This window comes from Sander lucioperca, chromosome 21 (genome assembly GCF_008315115.2).
Source record: "Sander lucioperca isolate FBNREF2018 chromosome 21, SLUC_FBN_1.2, whole genome shotgun sequence".
In the NCBI taxonomy this organism is placed as follows: Eukaryota; Metazoa; Chordata; class Actinopteri; order Perciformes; family Percidae; genus Sander; species Sander lucioperca.
The window spans coordinates 6493056-6516552 of record NC_050193.1 but is presented as its reverse complement, the minus strand read 5'-3'; the positions used below and the strand labels follow the sequence as shown (position 1 = coordinate 6516552).

The 23497-nt window shown below is 40.2% G+C and overlaps 1 protein-coding gene across 4 annotated transcripts in view; it reads left to right on the top strand.

Annotated features, from left to right (window-relative positions):
* olfm2a (olfactomedin 2a) overlaps nt 1–1620 on the top strand; it is a 49135-nt gene extending 47515 nt beyond the window's left edge. For 3 of the 4 annotated variants that reach the window (XM_035996886.1, XM_035996887.1, XM_035996888.1), the window contains exon 6: nt 634–1308. In XM_035996886.1, the coding sequence (XP_035852779.1) occupies nt 634–1308 (675 nt within the window). Of the gene's footprint in view, nt 1–633 lie in introns of all 4 variants that reach the window. The other variant, XM_031312782.2, reaches the window with a different exon arrangement.
* Nucleotides 1621–23497: the final 21877 nt, after the last annotated feature.

The following is a 23497-nucleotide window of genomic DNA, read 5'->3' as shown; positions in this document are numbered from 1 at the left end:
AGAAAGCATGCAAGAGCAGGAAAAGAGAGAAAGTGGAGAAAAACGATGGGTGGAGCATCAGAAGAACGAGAGCTACATATTAGCAAAGCTCCCTTGATATGTTAAGGGAAAAATGAATATCTTAGCCAACTGCAGTTTAATTGAATCAATTAAAGGCTGAACTGTGCCTCTGCGGAAGCATAGAGAAAATGAGATGGGAGATGCAGCCAGAGAGGGGCCATGTCAGTGGAGAGATCCGCTGAGAGTGCTTGAAGAAAACGATAGAGCTGCTAAATGGATTGATTTTCTGTAAATGTGGACTAGAAAGGCCAGGAGCACAAGCAGTGGTTGACTGCAAAGCACAGGCAACGTCTTTACTCCCACACGTGGTAGAGATCAATAGTTCTGCACACACATTCAGGTATGTACATGAAGGCATACACTCACACTCAAACAAGTGGAGATTCACCACATACAAACAACACACTTACTTTGCTCAGGGCATTGCCGCCGGCTATAATGAAACATTGCTCACAATGTTCTTGCAGAGAGGTGTATCAGGTATAACAATATACTCCTGTAACCTCTAGATCTTCTCATTATCTCCTTCAGTTTGTCTCTTCCCAATGGGATTCATTTGTCTTCTCTCCACAGGTGTGGTCCATGGATGGTTACTTCAAGGGACGGCGTGTCCTGGAATACCGCACAATGAATGATTTCATGAAGGGACAGAACTTTGTGCAGCACTTGCTGCCTCACCCCTGGGCAGGCACTGGTCATGTGGTCTACAACGGCTCACTGTACTACAACAAGTACCAGAGCAACATCATCATCAAGTACCACTTCCGTTCTCGAAGTGTGCTGGTGCAGCGCAGCCTGAGTGGGGCCGGCTATAACAACACCTTTCCCTACTCCTGGGGTGGCTCCTCTGACATCGACCTGATGGCGGATGAGAATGGCCTGTGGGCCGTTTACACCACCATCCCCAATGCTGGAAACATTGTCATCAGTCGCCTGGAGCCCCAGAGTCTGGAGGTGCTGCAGACTTGGGACACAGGCTTTCCCAAGCGCAGTGCTGGAGAGTCTTTCATGATCTGCGGTACACTTTATGTCACCAACTCCCACCTGGCTGGTGCCAAGATCTACTTTGCCTATTACACCAACACATCAAGCTATGAGTACACAGACATCCCTTTCCACAATCAATACTCCCACATCTCCATGATGGACTACAACCCCAGGGAGAGGGTCCTGTACACCTGGAACAACGGACACCAGGTGCTCTACAATGTCACACTGTTCCAGGTTATTAAGACTTCTGGGGACTGAGAGCCCTCAGACTGACCCACTCAAATAATGCTGTGATTTTTGTTCGGGGAGGGCAAATGAGCTGTGGAGGTGGGTAGGGCTATGGGTGGTGTGGTTAGGGGGGCTTCAGTGTATGGGCATAGGCTTGGATTTTTTTTTAAAGAATTTCATTCTTCATAGAGTGCTATTATTCACATTCTCAACAAAAAAACACTCCGGCAGCAAGGTCGGTAAAGATACAAAGACTGAGCGCTTCTCTTATTTTTCTTTCTGTGATGAGTAAGCATGGTTCTTTTTATTTGTGATGAGAAATAAATATCAGTCTTTACCATTCATGACTTTGTATTTCATTGTCACTTTTATTTCAAGTAGACCTTTACTGTATCTCGGGAGGGGTGAACAACAAAGGAGAAACTCTGTGTTGTAAAAACATGGCTTCAAACTTTGATGTGTGTACTCCCAAGGTGGGTTCTTCTTAAAAAGGTATAAATAGGTGCAGCATTTATTTTTTTAGTTATGACCAATGTTTCTTTTATTTCTTTTTGGATGAGGGGACATGCAAATATTTATTCCTTGTTGGTCACCGAATCCTATCTGAGATAGAAAATGCGTTTAGAATAAATTGCAGCTGTTTTTCAGCATGAAATCCAAAATACTTCACATTTTAAAATGTTCAATGGCATAATTTCAATGGAATAATTGCATCTATTTAGTGATACTGAGTGGCTATTACCACCACACCCGAATCATAAAATAATGAGGTGACAGCATGTGAATATTGACAAGTCAATCTCCAGGGCTGCATTAAACCATATCTTTGAAAACATTCCATCCAATTTTTTTCCATCTAAAAAAAGCCAGGCCATAGGTTTCTGTGTAATAAAACAGTGTTACATTTAACTGCAATAGGTGGCTATTGCAGTACTTACATTTTATGTTTCAAGGTGAACTGAAAATGAAAGCAAAACATCTGCAGGAGCAGGTGGTGCTGGGAAGGGTCGAGAAGCACAAACAGGGAAGGAGAGACGAACTGTAAAAGGAATTCTAAGAGCATTTACATTTGAGAAATGAGGCTTCACAATTGCTGTTGCATGTCAAGCTCCAATCTGTTTTAATCTTGTTAGTCGCACAGCTCCCCTAAGGTGCTCTCTGCAGAGAAATGTTCAAACACAAGGCATACAGTGGGACACTGCTCACATGAAAGTCTCAAACTAACCTTTTATTGCATCTTTGTTATTATTAGCTACTGCAAATAATTCTGAAGCCACATTGGCACTGTGCTGTCAATGCCATTTAATTCCTTTCATTGATAAGACTTCTTAAAGGCCCTGACACACCAACCCGATTATCGGCCATCAGACAGTCTGGCGAGGTCAGTGACTCAAGTCTGTTCGGTGTGTTCCGTGCCATCATCAGTCAGAGGAGCCATCGGCCTTCATTTAGGCCGAGTTGACATGTTCATCGGAAGGCGGGCAGTCGGACTCAATGGCCAATCTGATTGGTGGAGCGCTAACCCGGAAATGACAAGCAGAATGAGCCTGACGAACGCCTCTCAAAATATGACAAAAATCTTTTAAACTGACCTTTGTCGATCTGAAATGAAGACAGATTCAGCAACTGCATGGCCTATTTCTCGCTTAAAATGTTTTCAGAAACATGTTTCGGTGAACTATCTTCGTAAAATATGAGCTCGTATTCTGAACCAGCCGCCATTATGCTTGTTTGTAAAATCCGGGAGCAGCCAGACCCACGTGACGCGTTCGTCCAATCAGCTGCCAGTTTTCATTTTTTGGGGCGACAATACAGATTAGCGCTGCCTGCTGTTATGGAGACATATTACGTCTCGCACACATGCAGAATGTACATTCAAGTCGGCGTCGCTTCGGTGTGTTCCGAGGCACTTTTTTGACCAACTCGGGGAGGCAGTCAGTCCAACTGCCTTTTCTGCCAAAGGTCGGCCGTCGGGTTAGTGTGTCAGAGCCTTAAGGGTGCATTCATTCTTTGAAGAGTCTGTGGTGGACACAGAAGCCATACAATAAAATAGGAGGTTCCATTTTTTTCTTTCCTTGCGTAACCATGGTGATCTTATTCATCCGGAATGACCTTTCTATCAATAAAGTGCTGTGCTGAAGAGAACCCTGATGAGTTCATACATGGGAGTGGCTGACATTTAAAGCACAATACAATACCAACAATACAGCATACAGTACAGAAAGAGTGCATTATTGAAAGTACACTGTAGAGGGAAAATAAAGTTTTCAAACCTGTGAAATCTTTGTCCAGTCTTCATGAAATTCAATACAGAGCCAGGCTTGACAGGCCCAACATCGTTTTGTAAAGTTACAATAATACAAAAATGTAGATATATATGTAATCGGTTGCATAGTGAACTGAAGTTTCATATAAACATTGAGATGAGAGTGGAAGACTGTTAATATTGTCGTCCTCCTGATCCACCACAGCATCCTATCTCTGCTCGCCCACTGTCTAAACAAAAAATAAAAGGATGATCAGACTGCCCTGTCAGCTGCTAAGAAAATAGCAAACCCTAATTGTGCAAGCAATTGTCTGCACAATTAGGGCAGAACAGGACAGAAGCTTACTTATTATTATTTCACAGATCGTCTTCCATTAAAGTCTGCAGCTGACAGTTGCACCAATACACAAAGGCATTTAATGCTAAGCATGACTGGTTAAAATGGACCTACACTTTCCAGGAAAGGAAATAATGACTGTGCACAGACAATGCAATCTCTATGATTAAACACACTGAAAAATAAAGTCAGCAAACTAGAAAGAAACATTCATGTGAGAAATATAAAAGGAACATCTATCCATTCATGTATGTATTCTACTTACCTAAAACCTGTAACTAAATGGGCTCCACAGTAGACACAAATATATGTACTGCATTTAGTTACAATGAAATATAAGTTATTGCCACCACTTCCACTCAGTATAATTTCTTGCAAATTCATATGTTGCTGAGAGAGAAATGGAAAAAAATGCAATGCTATCACCAAGTAGTGCAGAAAAAAAAGTTGTGTTAACAAAATAATCAATTACTGCGAGTGTTTGCTGCCAGCAGTATAACCATCACCTCCAGCATTTGTGAGGCAAACATCAGCTCCGTGGGCACCAGTGCGTATGCTGTTGTGGCAACTAATGCTCAGAGCCCAGGGCCAGCAAATGAAGTGTTAAACGAAAAAGATCGGAGGACATGACCAACAGCATCAAATTATTATGGCCCCATTTGAGTATTGTATCATCCTATCTGTGTCAGGATATATCATCTCCAGTTAAGGCCTACTTGTCAGTGCACAACCCTTGCTGTGGAGCAACAGCACTTATGTGTCTTCTTTGCTCAAGATCATCCTGAGGGTAACAGAAAAATTGGATGGAAAATGGCAAAGGTTGTGATTCAGGGGGCCTCAAATCACTATGCTGGTTCACACAGTGTGTAAATCTCTCAAAGCTAAGATACTGGAGATATATCTGCAAAATTGTCCCCTGCAACAGACTGCAGGCTTGTCTGTACATCAGAGCTCTTGCTGGGTGTTGTCATTAGAATGCCTATCATAGGCATAAGGTTGTACGGATGCAATGCCATAAAAATGCAAATTGTAAATTATTGACAATATTGCAAAGCATTTGATTATATGGAGATTTTGACCATATTCAAACGTTAAATGGCAAATTGGTTTATAAACTGTTAAATAATTACAAAGGAGCTATTTGGTATGATCATATTAGCACTGTCAACTGAGTGGACAAATGAAAAGTGTGGTGTAAAACTCAATATGATGCAACTACAAAATAGTTGCTAATATGAGATGGCAATGATTAGTTATTGGTTTTGTGCCACCAAGCACCTGATTTATGTTCAAACCCATTGGGACAATACTGAACTGGAGAAAGTGAATTAGGAAAGTCTAAATGTGCAGCTTAAAGTTTCACATAATGATGGTTAGAGTTTAGATTCTCGGCCGTTATTTTCCGCCACATCCTCGGGCCCGGGCCGGACCCTTGATTAAGCAATTTTTTTATTTTTTTTATTTTTTTATTTTTTATCCATTACCTTATTATCCTATTTGGGTGGGGAGATAGCTATGCCATAATCAGAAATATTATAAATATATATATAGGCTATATAAAAGTAACAAATGTGTACAAAAGTTAGGCTGCAGTTACAAAATGCAGCACGTGTCATGCGCGGAGTCTCCTCCTCTCGCACGCATCACACCGGGCCTGCTGTGCTGTATTGTGTATCTTAAGTGCAACATGGAGCTTGAAGATGTAAAGAAAAAAAGAAAAACAGGAGAATTAACTTTGAGCAAGTATGGAGGAAAGTCGGAGGTATGGAAGCAGTTTAAACAAGTCGTGGGCAGTGACAACAATATGTTGTTCATCATTGTTTCTTTTTTTTTTTTACGTTTCTTCATTCGGATCCATTTGCGATCCGTTCCATTCTAAACAAACAGCGCAGTTTACAGGCTTCGTCCTTGTTGTATTATTCTAAACAGATTTCTGCAGTTCAAACAACTCTGAATTGTAGTTGAGAACGTCAGTTATAACGGCCCACGTATTAAAAAAATACGTAATTAGAAAATAATTACAGTTAATGTGTCGGGCCGGGCCGGTCTCGGACGCAACGTGCTCGGGCTCGGGCAGGTTCGGGCTTGATTTTTTGGGCCGATCTAAGCTCTAATGATGGTATTACTGAGCTTGTAAAAAAACTAACTGTAGTGACTCAAATCTCTATACTGAACTAAATGAGCAAAGTGAATCAAGATTTGCAAAGCTGGCAGCCAGACAGTAACTGATGAAAAGTGTGAAACTTGTACATGAGTGTGAAAAAGATGCTTCTGTAAAAAGGCAGGTGGATAATTTGTAGACTCTCAGTGGCACAGGAAGACAAATATTCACATCCCAGATTATAATCAAGTTCAATTTGAGGATGAAAGAGGGCGTTTGATGTCTTTGTTGCAAACGAAAATATAATTATACATGAAATAAATTTGGCATCTGGAGACAGGTGTACAGTCAAAACACATTACAACACTGTAAAGCAGATTACAATAATTGCCATTAGAAATTCAGATCATGTGTCCAAGTTCTTATTGCCAAAACATCGGCAATCTTTTTTTTACTAAATTACCCACTATTGCAAAGAAATTGCTAGGTAATACGTATCCATTCTTGGCAAATAGCACGGCGTAGCATGCAAGGTATCTCTGTATAAAATAGTAAAGGAAAAGTTTAGAGCCAAGCTGTTTGTCGTGCTTGGTGAAACATGGAAACAACTGCAACTAGTTTACCTTGAAAGACCCTCAGCCATTTCTTCACTTAAATTTTTCATTGGTGTAGGGGTCAGTGGTGACTTTGCCATAACATTTCCTTAATGCAGAGTTTTACAGGTCCCTAGGGAAAACAAAAGAACCAACTTTAAATGAAAGCTGGCCTGAATAATAAGCAACCAATTTTTTGGCGAATATATTAACCTACAGAAATCTCTCAGCCTGAGCATGCTGCATTAATGCAGAGCAGAAATCCAAAAGGAACAATAGACCACAGATACCCTGGCGGCTTGGTTTATTTAGAGTGGCTATGAGCATGCATTCTCACATGCACTTGAATGAATTGGGGATAGGTATGGCAGCAATAGAAGTGGTTTGATAGAGTGCACAGGGGTGAGCTTCATAGGCAGGAACCGAGATAGAGACAGCAACTCAATAATTAAGAAGCACGTTCCCACTTTAATCATGCAGCCATCCTCGGGACGAAGAGTTTGTTTTGATGGAAATGCAATCATCTGTGTGTGGAGCTGTTCTTGAGATACAATACTCCTCTTTAATTCAATTGTAGCGTACATTCAGAGTACATTTGCTCTCTGTCCCTTCAATCCATAGCTTAGTTACAACTAAGACAGCAAGGCTCACTATTGGTCCGGCTCTTGTTTCATATGTTTGCAAATTCACCGGTTCCTTCACTGCACCATTCTTCCTCATGTACCCTAAGCCATGCTTGCAACAACACCTCCTCTCTTCCAGATTCACAATAAACAAACTTTTTCTGCCCCTTGAGGTAACACAGAAGCACTCTGAACAGTGCTTTGAACATTTGTTTCCTCATGATTAAACATAACTTGCACTCGGTTTCCTTATTTCCCCCCACATTTGATATTCATGTTTGAACTCAAAAAAGAATGTGAAGGTGCCAGGATGTGAAGATGGAATAACGGTTTAGAGAGAGACAAGGTCATTTTACTCCACTTAACTCTTCAGAGAACCATGCTCATTAATTGGCTCTTTAATTGTGTTTTGAGCTTTCATTGATTCAGCAACCACATCCCTAATCTCATTGGGTACTGTTTTGTGAAGGACAGTAAAGTAGAATCATTCTGGGATGCATCCAGGGGTGATTCAGTTTTATAACCCTGATGTCCTGACATCGCACACTTCACTGAGGCAGTAAAGATTTACTATGAAACATTGAACTGCAGGCTCTCCTGGATACCTCTCCTCTTTCTGTAATTACAGTAAGATTCCGCTGGAGAAAAGAAATGACAGTTTAGCTCTGGTGTGCTGGTAGAGAAGAGGGGTCAGGATACTTTAAAATAAACATCACAATACAGTACAGCTGCAAGCAGTTTTATGAGCAATATGAGTCCAATAAGTGCAATGAGCCAATGTTACAGAAAATGAAAAAGAATATTGAGAAAAAGAAATAAAACACATTTCAGCACTCAATGCCTCAAGATGTTATAACATGTGCAGAAATCAATGCTTTGAAAGTAGACAGAATATAGACTTGAATAAGAAATTGGGCTGTCAATCAAAACTATCATCCCAGCAGAATATGAGCATTTTTATAGTTGCACCTGTGTGGCTAAATGCAGCCAAAAGCAAACGCAGGATCACTTGTCATGTCCACCAAACTGGGTTACAAGACTGTATTCACTGTGATTCAAGAGCAATTTTATTTTTTCAGCCAATTAGCATTGAATATATAAAGGCAAGGCAAGGCAGTTTTATTTATATAGCACATTTCAGCACAAGGCAATCAAAGTGCTTTACATAAAATAGCAAACATCAAAAAGCAAAGAGCAAAAATATAAAATAATAAATATAAAAATATTAACAAATACAAATTTAATAAGAGATCAAATACAAGAATAAAATTCACAGTTCAGTATAAAAATTGATAAGAGATAAAATGCAAGAATAAAATTCATGGTACAGTATAAGAATTAAGGAAAGGCAACATCAAAAAGAAAGGTCATCAGCCTTGATTTAAAGAGTTGCGGCATACCTGCACTTTTCTAAAAAAGAAGGATCATTTGTGTAGATAATCCCAGATGTTTTCTGTGAGATTTAGTGGGGAAAAAAACCTTCACAAAACTTCAGCAAGAAATACATTTGTGAGTTTTTTTTTTAAGGTTTTTGAAAAGTTTGACCAGAACAATCATTGGGATGCAGTAAATGGTCCTCCTGCCCACAAAACGCTGACAACCAATCAGAAAATGATTGTGGGCCTGTCAAGCCTTGATCTGTACCAAATTCACGAGGACTGGAAACTAATTTCACGGGTTTGAAAAACATGTTTTAAGGCAGAAAAACTAGACTAATGGAAATGAGTATGATAAATGTGGTGCATTAGCTTAAATGCTAAGTAAATAATAGCACACTGTCAGACCAATGTGGTACTACTATTTTTCACATTAGTCAATTAAATGATGGGACTTTTTTTTAAATGCCCAGCAGAATGTAATAAAACTCTTGTCAGTTGGTGTTGATGAAAATGCGACAACATATAATCTAAAAATAATAATAATCTGTCTTTCTTTTTAAGAGGGAGCAGTTGCAATCCTTTCAACTCACACTCCTTTCAACCCTTCCTGCTTTAATGACTTGCACCTTTTTGCAAAGTAAATGCATTCATTTGCAAAAAGAGCAAGTCAGCTTAAAATTGGCATCAATCACACTTCCCCCATACCTACCACTTACCGATTTGTCCTTCTTAGTGCATTTCAGCCAGTTCATTTCAGCCATTTTCTTGAGAGTCAATTACAGCATTTGCATACAGTAAGCAGTTGTGTTTAAATGAATTTCTCTTTAGTGGATGCTTCCTGCCCATCTGTGCAAGCACCAATGAGAGCCGAAAATATGTGGGACATCCACCTAAACCTCTAATTTAGGCTAACAGTATAGACTAACTGACCTAAGGAAAGTGATGAGTAGCGGCTGCTTGGCTTAGCAAATATGAGGTTGATCACCTGTGATGGACAATTTGCACTGTACTGTATGTGATTTATCCTGAATGTAATGTGTGACAACATCAGTCTTGTAATTCCCCTGGAAGCATAGCCTATATTCCATGGAAAATATACTATGTGAAATAGATTGCTTGAGACATTATTATTCCCCTTCAACTGATGTTACAACCCAGTTATGATGATGAGGACAATCACACACACATCTTAAGGCAGAAGAGAATCAGCTTGGCATTTAAGGTTGTTGTGTTTATGACAGCAATTTTTCCCATGTTCAAACTATTTGAATGGAATCATCACAAACAGTGAATTCCCTCGTGGCAGAAAAGTAAATCTTACGGAGACCCCGTAGGGTCACAGTGGGATTCTTTTGTTAGAACTATTTTTGCGTTACCTCACAAAACTAATTTTGCATTTACCTTGAGCCATAGGAGCAGTTGGTGTGTTCCAGTCCAGTTATAATACACTGCCAGTTTAGGGAAATACCGAATGGAGAGATGATGTGACACTTTACATGCATTTATTGCACATTACTTCTTTCGAAAGGTCGAGCTCCGACAGTAAACAGCTACTGGCTGTGAGCACAGCTGCTCTGCCTAGCTGTAGAGGGCGTGGATGTGGATATTGCTCGGACTACGACTGCATTTATTTTTCCAATCAATGGTGCAATGGATATGGCTACCATAGCTGTAATGTGACTGCACATACACAACCCCATGTTGTGACATGGGATTGTGTGTGTGCAGTGAATTGAAATTAATTATAAATAAACGTGTCAAAGCAATAACCATAACAACCAAATGGTTGGCTACAGCACAGCATCGGTGTACTTCCTTTTTTTAAATAGCACAAATCAACAAAAGAAATACCTTGTTAAGACACCTGCAAAGACCTAAAAGCTATTATAAATGACTAACTGAACAAATGAATCACTTGATATTTTCTCCCCTTTTTTAACATGTGTTAAGCACTGCTTCACCAGTTTAAATATAAGAGGCTCCCAGATTGTGACTACTCACTACAAAGTAAGTCACACACAGAAAATGGATTTCTATAAATGCTGTTGGTAGATCGGCTATTGTACTATGCAGTATTCATAATCCTGGACAAAGCACACCGAAATTCTACCCAGAACAAATGTATATAATGGTGCCTCCAGTTTGTTAGTATTTATTATAGGTTTCAGGCTAATATTTTAACTTAGTAGAACATGATGGACGTGTTTATAAAAAGAGTTTCTGTTTTCAGGCAGGGTGTAGGTTTATGGAACCTACACCCTGAATAAGTACCAACACTCCCAGATGAGCAGCTATAGAATATAAGCAACTTCAACTGCAGCACTCTATATTAGAAAGTTCAGGCAAGTGACGTGAGGGGTTGTAAGGGAGACAGATAGAGTGACAGACAAAGTGAAATCCAGGTTAAGTGAGAAGACACAGATCACAAGCCTTCTCCACTGTATGTCAGTGAGACAAGATGCTGTTCTCTCCCCAAGAAGATCAAAAGAGATGAGGGGGCGAGAGAGAAAGAGAGAGAGAGAGAGAGAGAAAGAGAGAGCTATTTCCTTTTCTTATGTCCTCTCTCTATTCTGTGACAAAATGAGGAAGTTTTCAAAAAAGAAAAAAAGCGCTCTGTCATAAAAACACCATGGGGAAATGGCCATAGGAATGGCAACAGGAGGGTGATCATTTTACAGACGTGAAATGCTATGAGACTAAAACACAGAACTAATTGCATCAAAAATCAAATCTCAATGGACACCTTTATAGTGTTTGGATTACTCGCTCTGGTAGGTGGACTGCACACGTTTGGTACTGTGGATATTCTTATCTTGCATCAAAACTGACTTATATAACTGACATATCATGATTTAACATACATTCTATGTTGTTTGTTTTTTTTGTCAGGCTTACACAAGGATATATCTACATCCAGGTGTAGACTACAGAAGCTCATTCACATACTGTCAACAGAACCTGCTGTGGCTCATTCACACCTGCCTCATCACAGAATTACAGATGACTTCAGCCCATCTGATTCAACATCAAAGTCACACAATAATCACACACAGGCACACAATAAAACAATACAGTACACCATAAAACATAGAGAAAAAAACATGTTCTAGCACTACATCATATGCATTATGGTCAGGAGCTATTGTGAACAAAGCCACTGTGTGTATGCATTTATAAAAAACTAGCACAAGCTCTAGAAAGACCACAATTAAAACTATTTAAATATCACTCATCAATACAGCAAACTGCCCCCAGTGGTCATGTTTTCCAGTTCATCACTTGAAGTGCTGACCTTGTGTGCTCAATGTTTCTTTCTTTCTTTCTTTCTTTCTTTCTTTCTTTCTTTCTTTCTTTCTTTCTTTCTTTAACCTATAGTGACTTTAGTGACCAGTCTAGTCTCAAGATAAGGGGAAAAGATCTTACAGTAATGAAAATCATGATCAGCCAACATGGTCACCAGTATGAAAAAATGTGGTAAAGGCAACACATTCTGTGAGGAACTTACAATACAATACAAAAGCAGTAATTGGTTTTATTTCAAGAGAAACTGGTGGCATTGTAATGCAATCCAAGAATTCTTCACATCATAATCTAAAGCATACAGTAGATGTTCTGATAATACATACTCAATCACAAACAATAAAATGCTGTTAAATTTCACCATGTGCACTTTTAATTTCCATCATACATAAAAAACTAGCTCCCTGTGGTTAGGATTAAGTTACAGACTTTGCATAATAATCTTATCTCATCCTAATGTGAAGGTGTGCAGGGTGTCCAGGGTTAATATAGTTTGTGCAGTATTCCTCTGCTTGTTTGTAACATTATTGGTGCTGCGCTCTCAGTGGAGACGTGGGCAGGAGCTTGATTACATTTTCTATCTCATACTGTATCATCAGTGTAGAAGTATTACTGTTAATACAATTCATAAGAAATGAATTAGAACCTTTTACTTTGCCTTTTTATTAGTGCTGTCAAACGATTAAAATATTTAATCGCGATTAATCGCATTAATGTCATAGTTAACTCGCAATTAATCACACATTTTTCTCTATTCTATATGTCCCTTGATTTCTTTTTGTCCCATTATTTTTTCTCATTTTAACGCTCTTATCAACATGATACAATACTTTTAAAATGGTGCCTGAACCGAAAAATGTATATATATAAATAGCACCTTGTTCAATTGTATTTGTCTGTTCTGTATGTTCAAAAATATAAAACAATAAAAAGTTGATCTAAAAAAAAAAAAGGAGCACAAAACGGAGAAAACAACCACTGGATGGGAAAAGGGTATTGTACAATAACTTGGAATGCACCACGAGGCTGGCGAGGCTGAGTCTGTGTTTTTCAGACAACGGCAGCTACAGTCTGGTGTTAGAATCCTCTCCAGTGAAATACAGTCACACTTTACACCGTTTAGCTGTCAGCATTTTAACCGTGTTTACTCCAGCTGCTAGCTAACAGTAGGTTAACGTTAGCTGCTGCTAAGTGTAGTGTTGACTAGCGTCCCGTGCGGCGATGTTTCAGTTCCCTCTAACGTCCATTTTTGGAGCATCAGAGAGAAGCGCAGGCATTTAAGTGGCACCTAAATAAGGCACCGAAATCCACGTTGCTATTCGGTCCGGTAGATAACGGTCGATAAGGCACTGGTGCCGTATTAGCACCGGGTCTCAGACCCCCCTCCCCCAAATAAAAACTCTTTGGATCTACACAATTCACGTGGATGACATTTTCCCATTCAAAACGGTGATTTTCGACGAAAAGCGACTAGTTTGCAGGTATGTACTACCCAAACAAGTGTCTGTTGTTTTGTTTCCGGTCTAGCTAGATCCGGTGTGGTGTTGTAGTTTTTCTAACATTACTAGTTGTTGCAACAGCATGGGAAAAAAACTACAAAGTTTGCTAGGCCAAAAAGAACGTTAATCTCGTGATAAAAAAATTGACGGCGTTAAAATGGGTTTGCGTTAATTGTCAGCACTACTTTTTATATTAACTGATATCACTTTTTTCTGAAGCAGTTTCAAGTACTGCATTTCTCTCTCACACTCATCCTCTCACTCATTTAATTCAAGGTGGTTTTATTGGCATGAAAGTTTAAAAAAAAATGTTGCTAAAGCAAGAAAGAACAACACAATAAACAGTAATATGAACATTAACACAATATTAGGATTGATTTATATTAATTTCATATTTCTTGTTTCATTGAATGCTTTACATTGTAGGAGTGCAAAAGTACTCTCTCTCTCTCTCTCTCTCTCTCTCTCTCTCTCTCTTTCTCTCTCTCTGTCTCTCTCTCTCTCTCTCACTCTCTCTCTCTTTCTCTGTCTCTCTCTCTCTCTCTCTCTCTCTCTCTCTCTCTCTCGCTCTCTCTCTCTCTCTCTTTTTCTGCCTACAGAGTGTGCTGAATTTTGATATGAGACATTATGTGAGTTCCCATTCCTCCCATAAAGCTGCTGTTGTACAATGCATACCTATAGAATATATTTTCTGTTTAAACGTTGCATACATCTTCATCATGCCCACACATTCATAAAATGATTTCTCCTTACCTCACACATACATGCATTAAAACATATTGAGGCTGGACATTTAATAAGGGTTTAAGTATTCATTTATATGGGAAAGCACAAAAGCTTCAAAGTGTAATCCCTGGAGAAAGAAACCCATCAGGGTATTGGCATGATTCTTTTTTTTCAACTTGCATTAGACACCAAAATACCTTTTTAATAAATATGCAGAAGCATTATAAAGTTTCCGCCAGGGAAAATGCAGTCTTTTCTAGCCTCCACTGCGACAGGGCCCCACCCCTGTCACCTCTAGAGCAATACAAAGTAAAGGTAATTAAAAACAGTCGCCTCAGCCCCACCTGTCCATAAACATTGCAGACTGCATGCACCATGGTACATTAATATGCAAATTGGAGCTAGGGCTGTGATCACAGCGCTTTACTGATCCAGTTATTAAATTAATTTCCCCAAAACAAGTGGCAGGAGCTGCTGAGGTAGTCAATGGTTTTCTCTGAATCTACGCATATTAATGAGCCATTATCAATTTTACATTCATCACAGCAGGGAGAGGAAGGGGACGGCCCACGCTGGTGCCTCCATCCCTGTGGCAGGCCACCCCGCTCTGCAATCTTAGCCATTCACAGGGTCGTCCATCACCAGAGCAACCCCAGGACCCAGGGGGACCAGGATCTCCATATCATCTTGCAGCCCACCATCCCCCCTCCCTCATAAACCCAATCTCATTTGTCTGGCGCCCCATGCACAGCTACACTGAGATGACATGATCAAGTTGTTGCAGTGACAGCAACAGGTGATGTCAGCAGCTAAAATGCTGCAGTCTCTGAGGAGCAGCAGTGTCAAACTGAATGCGCTGGTGAAAGACTGCAATTCAGAGTGAATTACACACACACATATACACACACAAACCCACATACACACTGTGTAGGTCATCATCAACACGGTATGTGATTAGACACTGACAGAAGAAAAAAATAAAAAGTGGTCCCACTATAGGGCAGTGACGCAAAATAAAATGAAAACGACAGGCTAGTGTTATAAAAATGAAAACAACTGACTTCCAATGGTCAAATAAACAGAGGATAGAAGCGGGTGAAATGAAGGTTTCCTCCTGTGTGCAGTGTGGGAACAATTTGATTGTTTGTTTTACTTGCCTTCTTTTATTCGTATCTGAAGTGACCTTGGGCAAAGACTAAAGTAGGGGGACATTAGCAAACCAGCAAGCATCGTTATGGCAATTACTTGGAAATCACAGGTCCACAGGGAGCAATTATGTGCTTTGTGTTTACAATCCTGCATAGGAGAGCAATGGGGGAAAAGAGGACGAAGAGCACACATCGAAAACATTGAGCTATAGGCAAGTAGGAGAAAGTGAAGTGAGAGTGCAGGATGAGGAGACACAGAAAGAGCAAAGTGGAATATCAGCAGAGGCAGCAGATGAGAGGGGCAGCAGTCATGTTTATGAGAGGATAAAGAGGACAAATTTCAATGGCAGTGAAGTGGACTCGTAAGTGTAACTGAGTGAACACTAGTGTGAAAAGGGGGAGAAACAAAATAGCCAATAGCTCTTCTCAAGTCTCCAGAGCATGCATTTCCTGCCACGGTGTTAACTTGGATTTCTAATACAGCATCTCTGTCCTCTGAGGCATACATTTTAAATGGCTCAGTGTCCCCACTGTAGCTGCCCACACTGGCAGATGTGAGCGGTGCCGAGCTGGCCACAACACGGCCAGGCTGAGTCTGGGGCTTGTCTGATAAGAGTGAGGTGGAAGAGGTCACTGAGCTCACTGTATTGAGACATAACCGGCGGTCAATTCAATTTCCTTAAGGACACAGGAGTCCAAAACGCAATCAGAACATTTCATATCACAGCCGGGCTCCTCTTGCCCTTTTCCCAATCTCGTTGGATGAGAAAGGTGGAGGAATGAGTGAGAGATGGAGAGTGTCAGGCGATAGATGTCTGTGGGGGTGGGAACTGTGGAGGTTACTGCAATGGCCCAGAAAATCTTAATTTCCTGACAGTGTTGTGTTTGTAACCAGTGATTAAGCTCCAGCTGATCTCGAGAGGGAACGAGGGGAGGAACATACACAGACAGACAGATTCGGTAAGGCTTTAGCGCTCAAACACACAGGCTAACGCTGTCGGGATGTCGGGTTCTGTAAAAGAGAAGAATCAGCCTCTCCCCAGCACTTTAATTATTCATATAAGTGTGTGCTTGACTTTCAAAAGAGAGTAGGAGCAGGATGGATCAAACACTATGCCGACTGCAACAGAGAAACCACAAAGACGTCAAACCACCCTCTGACACAGAGAAAGAAAGAGTGGAGATGACGTGGAAAAGCTGAGAGATGGATGAGGTATACAAAGTAGAAATCTAAAATTGACTGGAGACTTTAGAATGCCTGTGGACACCCACGGACCTGGAAAAAAAAGTTTGCATCCTCCCCCTACTTAGACCAAACATAGCCAAGATGTGGCCTTGTTTTGTAACTCCTAATTTTAGACCAACTTGCCTTGAATTCTTAATGTAGGCAAATGGGCACAGTTCAAAACTTTTGAAGCTCGTTGGATCAAACTGATTAAAAACCTGTGTTCAGATTGTGGTTATACACTGAACAAACAATGGAGGGCCATGCCAAATGGGCCCATTGAGAGAATTAAAATGTGGTAAATGGCAATTTACCACATTTAAGAAAGTAGATTTACTGTCAACAAAGAGAGTCTGAGTTCATTCTCTGCCTGATCCCTCACATTTCACCGAAGGGGTAAAGAAACTGGTCCAGCTTTTAAATGTCTCCTCTGGATGACATTGAAATTATGTGATTGGCACATAGGCATTATTTTGGACTAGCAATATGAGTTTGTGTGCAAATATGAGCATATTTCATGTGCATACAAGAGCTGTGTGTGTGTGTGTGTGTGTGTGTGTGTGTGTGTGTGTGTGTGTGTGTGTGTGTGTTTGCTTGTTTTCTTATTCGTGGAGCTAAATATGTGTCTGTGTTTATTTTTGTAATGGTAAGAGAAGAAGTGTGAGGCACAGTTGGATCAAAATGAATCCTTGCAGACTAAATATTAAAAAAAAAAACGTTTCAATATCGTTCCGCCTGGTAAATATTCCAATGACAGTTATCAACTTTATTGGTCATAGAACAGACGGATTTCAGTGAAAATACAAATAAACTGAGATCCCTGAACGGATGCTCCCCATCATATGTCTTTTCATAAACCATGCAGCTTATCAATAGTTTGTGGGACTTTATCCGACAGCACAGACAAGGAGTTCACACAAATGGGTGGCTGAAATGAAAGTTGCGTTAGAAAAACCAGGTGCTGCTCGGAGACTGTAAACAACTCCTTTGTTGCAGCAGCAAATTCATCAGCACTGAAAAAGCAGAGCCAGTGAGGGGATGAAGAGGTTGTGATGAGCAGCTGAGCAAAGAAGAGCAACTGATGAAATGATTAGAGTGTTTTAAAGTAGAGACAGGCAAGATGTGGGCTCATAATCAAAGGCCATGGAACTAAGTGCAATCATACAGCTGCTTATTTACATTGATTCAAAAACTCACTCTCTAGGACATTCATTTGAACAATCTGGTTTCTCAAACACACATTTTTTTCTGGTTAAATGTTTATGCAAAATCTAACACCGATGTCAGGGAAATAGCGGTTTCTATAGAGATGCTACATAGATAATGTGACAAAGATGAGAGGTGCAGACACACCAGGGTCAAAGTTTGACGTATGTTATATTCCCTTTGGCCTACAGATCATCAAACTCACTAATAACACTACTTTGAAGTCTGTAGGACACCAATGGTTATGATTATGCAGCGCAGTGTTTTCCTAGTTCTTGCTAGAGAAAAAAAAACACAGAGAGGGGAGAAAGATGCAAGACCAGCCAACAAACAGCATCACTGTGAAGAGAATCTCTGGAGCTTTATTACCAGACTTCAACAGCAACAACTCAACCATGTGAAAGCAAACAAGCTGCACAGGTTTTTCTCATCTGCCTCCCTTTCACCCCCTATCCACATCCTCCCTGCTCCCCTTGTCATCTTCTTCTCTCCCATATGTGTGACTCCCAACACCTTACCTCACCCCTGCTTTGCCAGCCCTCTGACTGACTGCCTTATTTGCTCTCTAATGTTGTCGGGAATGCAGCAACCCTTCTGTGGGTCACTGCTTTGATGCTGAACTTGTATCTCACTGCCTGACAGAAGGAGAAAACAGGGCCAAAATCGGAAGTGGAGAAAGAAATGGGTCTCTTTCATGCCCAACAGGAGGGAAGGAGATAGATGGGAAAGTGGGGGCAGAGGAGGAGAGAAGTCACAGAAGACCTGCCATTCTGAGGTCTTCACAAAAAGAAAAGAAAGACAGCCAGTTGAAGAATACTCATACACAACCACAGCAGGTTCCCCAATCTTTTACAACTTCCATTGCACTAAAACGCAGTACCTGACAGCAGCTGACAGGTTCCGCAGCAGGAGGCAGTGCAGAGGAGCACACAGCACGTTTCCTGTGCATATGACTTGCATGTGCACATCCATGCATTAAATAAGGATTACAGCTGCTGACGTGACTAAAGCAGTCTGCAAACAGGATTGCATAATTAAAATGCTGCTGTCATTAAGACATAATTGGGATTAAGTTTTGTTTGACGTCATTTCAAACTGACACGCCAGTTTAGCTTCTTGTTTGTGTGTGCGCTTGTTAAGAAAATGCTGGGAAAACTATCAAACTGTTAAACGTGCCCTTTATGTATATAAGCGGATGTACCACGTCCACATGGGAGAGGAAATACGAGCACACATCTAAGGGATGGGGAAAGGGAAATGAATGGGGATGAGTGAGAGATTGAGGTCATCCTGCATCCTGATCTTTGTTACAGATGGAGGAGGTCTTTCCAAAGGCTGCCATTTCATGAAGTGAAGCTAGTGATTTAATCACCAATCTATGTCCCACACATATTTAAAAAGAGATGACATTATTGGGGCAGACATGATTGAAAACAAAGAGCTTCTCGAATAATCCCATAAAGCACAAATCTGGTTTCTGTCAATCATCATTCATTAATGGAGAGTTGCTTACTGATTGCATTCTATTACAATTTAAATTCTATTTCCATAACTCAGACAACTGGACAGCATATGGACCAGTAAGGTGGGTGTGGCTGTGAATTATTTCTTCCAAACAGTCGGAGGCACAGCTAAGAACACATTTCATGCCACCACTCACATAACAGAAACTCACCACACCATCCAACCGACACTACACGAGTGCACCTCTGCAAACTCAGATCTGTAAATATAGACGGTGTTTTTGATTAACATGGCCTCTTTAAATAGGTTTTGTCCCACTTTCTGTACATATAATATAGTGTTTCTTATAGTATGCAGGAACACACACATCCAGATTATGCAGGGTCCAGAGTAAGAGAAAAAGATAGCAGGTGCTACTGTGGATTTGATCGGTGCATCTGTGCCTCATAGGACTCCTCAGATTTAATTAACCTCCCAGCTGTTCTGTTTCCCTCATCAAGTCAGTTCAAACATTGTGCATTCGTGCATGCCAATAAAAACCTTTTTTAAGAGATATAACATGACATTGGTATGATAATCTCACTTATAATATTCATACAATTTGTTTTTCTGTCATTAATCTGAACTGAATGAATAGTAGAAGAAGAAGAAGAAGAAGAAGAAGAAGAAGAAGAAGAGATCAAAAAGAAAATGGGGAAAGAGCTGCCAGGACCTAGGAACAACAAATAAGGTCATCATAAAAACACTCAGGTGAATTTTAATGAAATGTAGACATGAATTATAGATTAAGTTCATCTTTGAAATTTTGCTTTTGTGCCATTGAAATAAATACAAAGGGTCTTCTCTTACATGACTGTTCCTCACTTTAGCCATAAAACCAGACCATGCACACATGAAATAGAAATAAAAGGTGTCTGTGTAAGTGCAAACTAAGAACCATACAGGATATCCTTGGCGATGAAGCAGAGCAAAGACCACTTGTCCACTTTTCAAGGTATATTGTTAAAAATAAAACCAGACATCTATATATATATATATATATATATATATATATATATATATATATAATTGGGGCTCTGTATTCATTTCTCTCTCAGTTCCACAGCAGTGGAGTCTCACTGAAGCAATTTGTGCGAGCATCAGCTGTGATGTCAAGAGGGAATAAGGAGATAATAAAGCAAAGATACACCTGAAACAAACACTCAAGGCACCTAATATGGACATGTGATGGTAAACTTTCATTTTATCTCATCTTAACTTTTATATTGTTTGTTCCAAAAGGGTCGACAAGATGATGTGGCAGACGTTTGCTGTCGAGCCACTGAGGCTCAGTTGAATTTTAATTTGGCGTGGTGGAGGAAGGCAATATGAAGAAAGGAGAGAGGGGGAAATGTAAGGTAGCGAACGGCAAGGCAGCAACAAGTCCAATCACTCATAGATCAGAGTCATTCGTCTTAGTCTGAGAGGCACTCATTCAATTATTCTTCAACTGTTTGCTTTAAAGCAGAGCAAGTATCGATTCATTTCTCTTTATGCCAAATCAAGAGAGCAGTCCCCCCAAAACACTCAAGAAAGCAAGAAAATAATGTCTATACTGTAGCAGTCCTTATAATACAAGATTCATGGTGTAGAATCGCATATACACTCTGTCACAGCTGCTAAATTATATTGCTGAAGACCTAAGCTAATTTATTCTTTTCTCATATGTTGGGAAAATCCATCTGGTTTAGTACAAAAGTAAGCAACCAAGAAAGACACACTGCCAAAGCCCAAATACAGTTTATTTAAATGACAGCATGTGACAAATGGTCATTTTAAAAGGCACCAACCAAGCTATTTGGGATTTTACACAAGGCTGTCAGCATTGTTCAAATCCTGAAAAAGCAGCTTCTGTCCTTTTAGTTTGTAGTGAGCATGACATCAGTTTGTAGTGAGCATAACATATACCAGGTAAACACAGGATGAAAAAGCAACAAAAAGGATTTGGGCTCCCCAGAGCTGGCAAAGCGCTGCTGCTACACGGTCCATCCTCAAGGATGAGTAAGAGGAAGGTTTTTTTCATTTCTCTACAGAAATGATTCATGCCATTATGGATGCCGGCGACATAAAGAACAATGAAAATATGCAGTTCTAATGGGTAAAGCAAGTGTGTGCAAGGTGAGTTTGTATATGTGTGCATGAATTACACGTGTGTCGGTGCGCATTTGTTAACAAGGTGTGCATTTATGTGCATTAGTGAGGAAGAGAGAAAGAAGAGGGGCAGAAAATAATTGCTGTAAATTGTTAACGGTGAGAGACAGCTAAATTGCTGACTCATGTACACCACACAATTACACCGCAGGACTGCCTGGCTACCCCATTGTGTTTGAGCTGCTGTTTAGGCTTTTCACAGCAATTCGTTATTTTGAGGATTTTTAATGTTTTCATTCCTAAAGCAGCTATCGCATGTACAGTACATAGGGGAAATAAAAATGTTTCCCTGTAAAGTCTGTAAAGGTTATTCATACTGACTCGTTATGTTTCTCTGGATGTTTTCTTGAGTTTGTGCCTTTGCCTTTTTTCCTGAAATGTTTCCAACAGATCCCATCTGTAGAAAATACATCAAGTCTCTCAAAGACCGCCTTGTCTCTCATAAAAAGCCATTCATTTAGAGACCAGTGCTGAAATGTCACAGAAATATTATTGTTTTTCTTTTTTCGTTTTGCAAGAAAAGAAGGGTTGATATATTCTCTACAGAAGAAAACATTATTCGGACCTGGAGGGAATGCATGCAGTTCAGGCTTCCTTCCATAATGGTGCTGCAGGGGAAACAAGACTATGCATGCATGTACAGTAAATAAATATATAAATTGCTGCCATGTTTGAAATAGCACTTAATTAAAAAATCTCAATTAGCAACAGCTCCAAGCAACACATAAATAGCTTTTGGAAGAGAACGTGAAGTAAAAAATAGTGGGATTTGGGAAGTGATATCAAAATATTAGATTGTATTTTGAGGCATAGCAATGCTATTTCAAAGTTTAGGGTTGACTGGATAAAAATATAGGTATAATATGGAGCCATTTTGGTCCAGGCGATATATATTTATATACACAATAACCCCAAGCGCAATGAGTTGGAGTAAATTGCCACTGCAACAACACTGCATTATACATCAGGCTGTAAAATTGGGTGACAGTCTCCACATATTGTCAGTGTGGCTAGATAACCAAGCTGCGTGCAGTCACCTAAGATGGAGAGGAATGTAATCTGTTGAATGAGACAAATCTTTAAAATAAAACTCATTTCTTCCCCCTTGGCATTGTGCTTTGTCTGCAAAAATGAGGATTTGCAGTGACTTCTCAGAGACTCAGGGCCACTGGTGAACAAAAAGAGTTATTATTCACATCACAGTAGTCCACACACACACACACACACACACACACACACAGGCAGACACAGACATGTACACACACACTGGCTCAGACGTCCCTTTGCTGCACTTTTTTATCCATTGCTATTCAGGGTCTCCTCCCGCTTGGTCCTTTATGACTCCCTGAGCAACTCTTGGGCTGTGTGGTTACAAGAGGTACAAGTCTGCTTAACAGCCCCTGCATATTCAGACGACCTATAATAAAGGAGGGGCAAGAGCAGTCAGACAGTGGGTGGGCAAATCTGACATCAACACCTCCACAAAACTCAGTGACTCCTGAGCTCCACACAGTGAGAGCTGGGGGGAAACCAACACAGAAAGAAGATCTAAATTAGGTCTTACAGTTGAAAGCCTGTGATCAGAAAGAGAAAAAAACTGCTGTTCAGAGTACACTGTTATCCCAAATTAGTTGACTTTACTAGAAATTTGCGTGGAAACCCGTTGCCTTAAACCGTCTAAGTTTTTACACAAGGTGAAACTTAACAGGTCAAGTTGTCTTAACACAGATCTGTAAGTTGATGCAGTAGACACAAGTTTACATTATAAGTCATTACTAAAAATCATCAGTAAACATAAATTATTTTTCCTTGTTGTCTATAATAAGCATGTTAAGTTAAAGCTTTAGTGCGTAACTATTTTATATTAATGAACGTCCGTTACATTCAAGCCATTGACCAATGAGTTGATACAAAGCTAATTAAGACTATCAGCTCCGTAAAAACTCTCTCTGTATTTCTCAGTATGGCTATGTTCAGAAACTGGTCTCGCCCAGCGACTTTCGCACGCAAAAAAATTGAGTGAAGATAATTACCTCTTTTGAAGAGTCCATCATGTTTTTTTAATCCTCTGTGTCCTCCTTGGTTACTAGCAACTGCGTGGAGGAAGGGTGGGGGTGGTGCGCTATCATGGAAGGCTTGTATCATGTGGATGCGCCGACAGT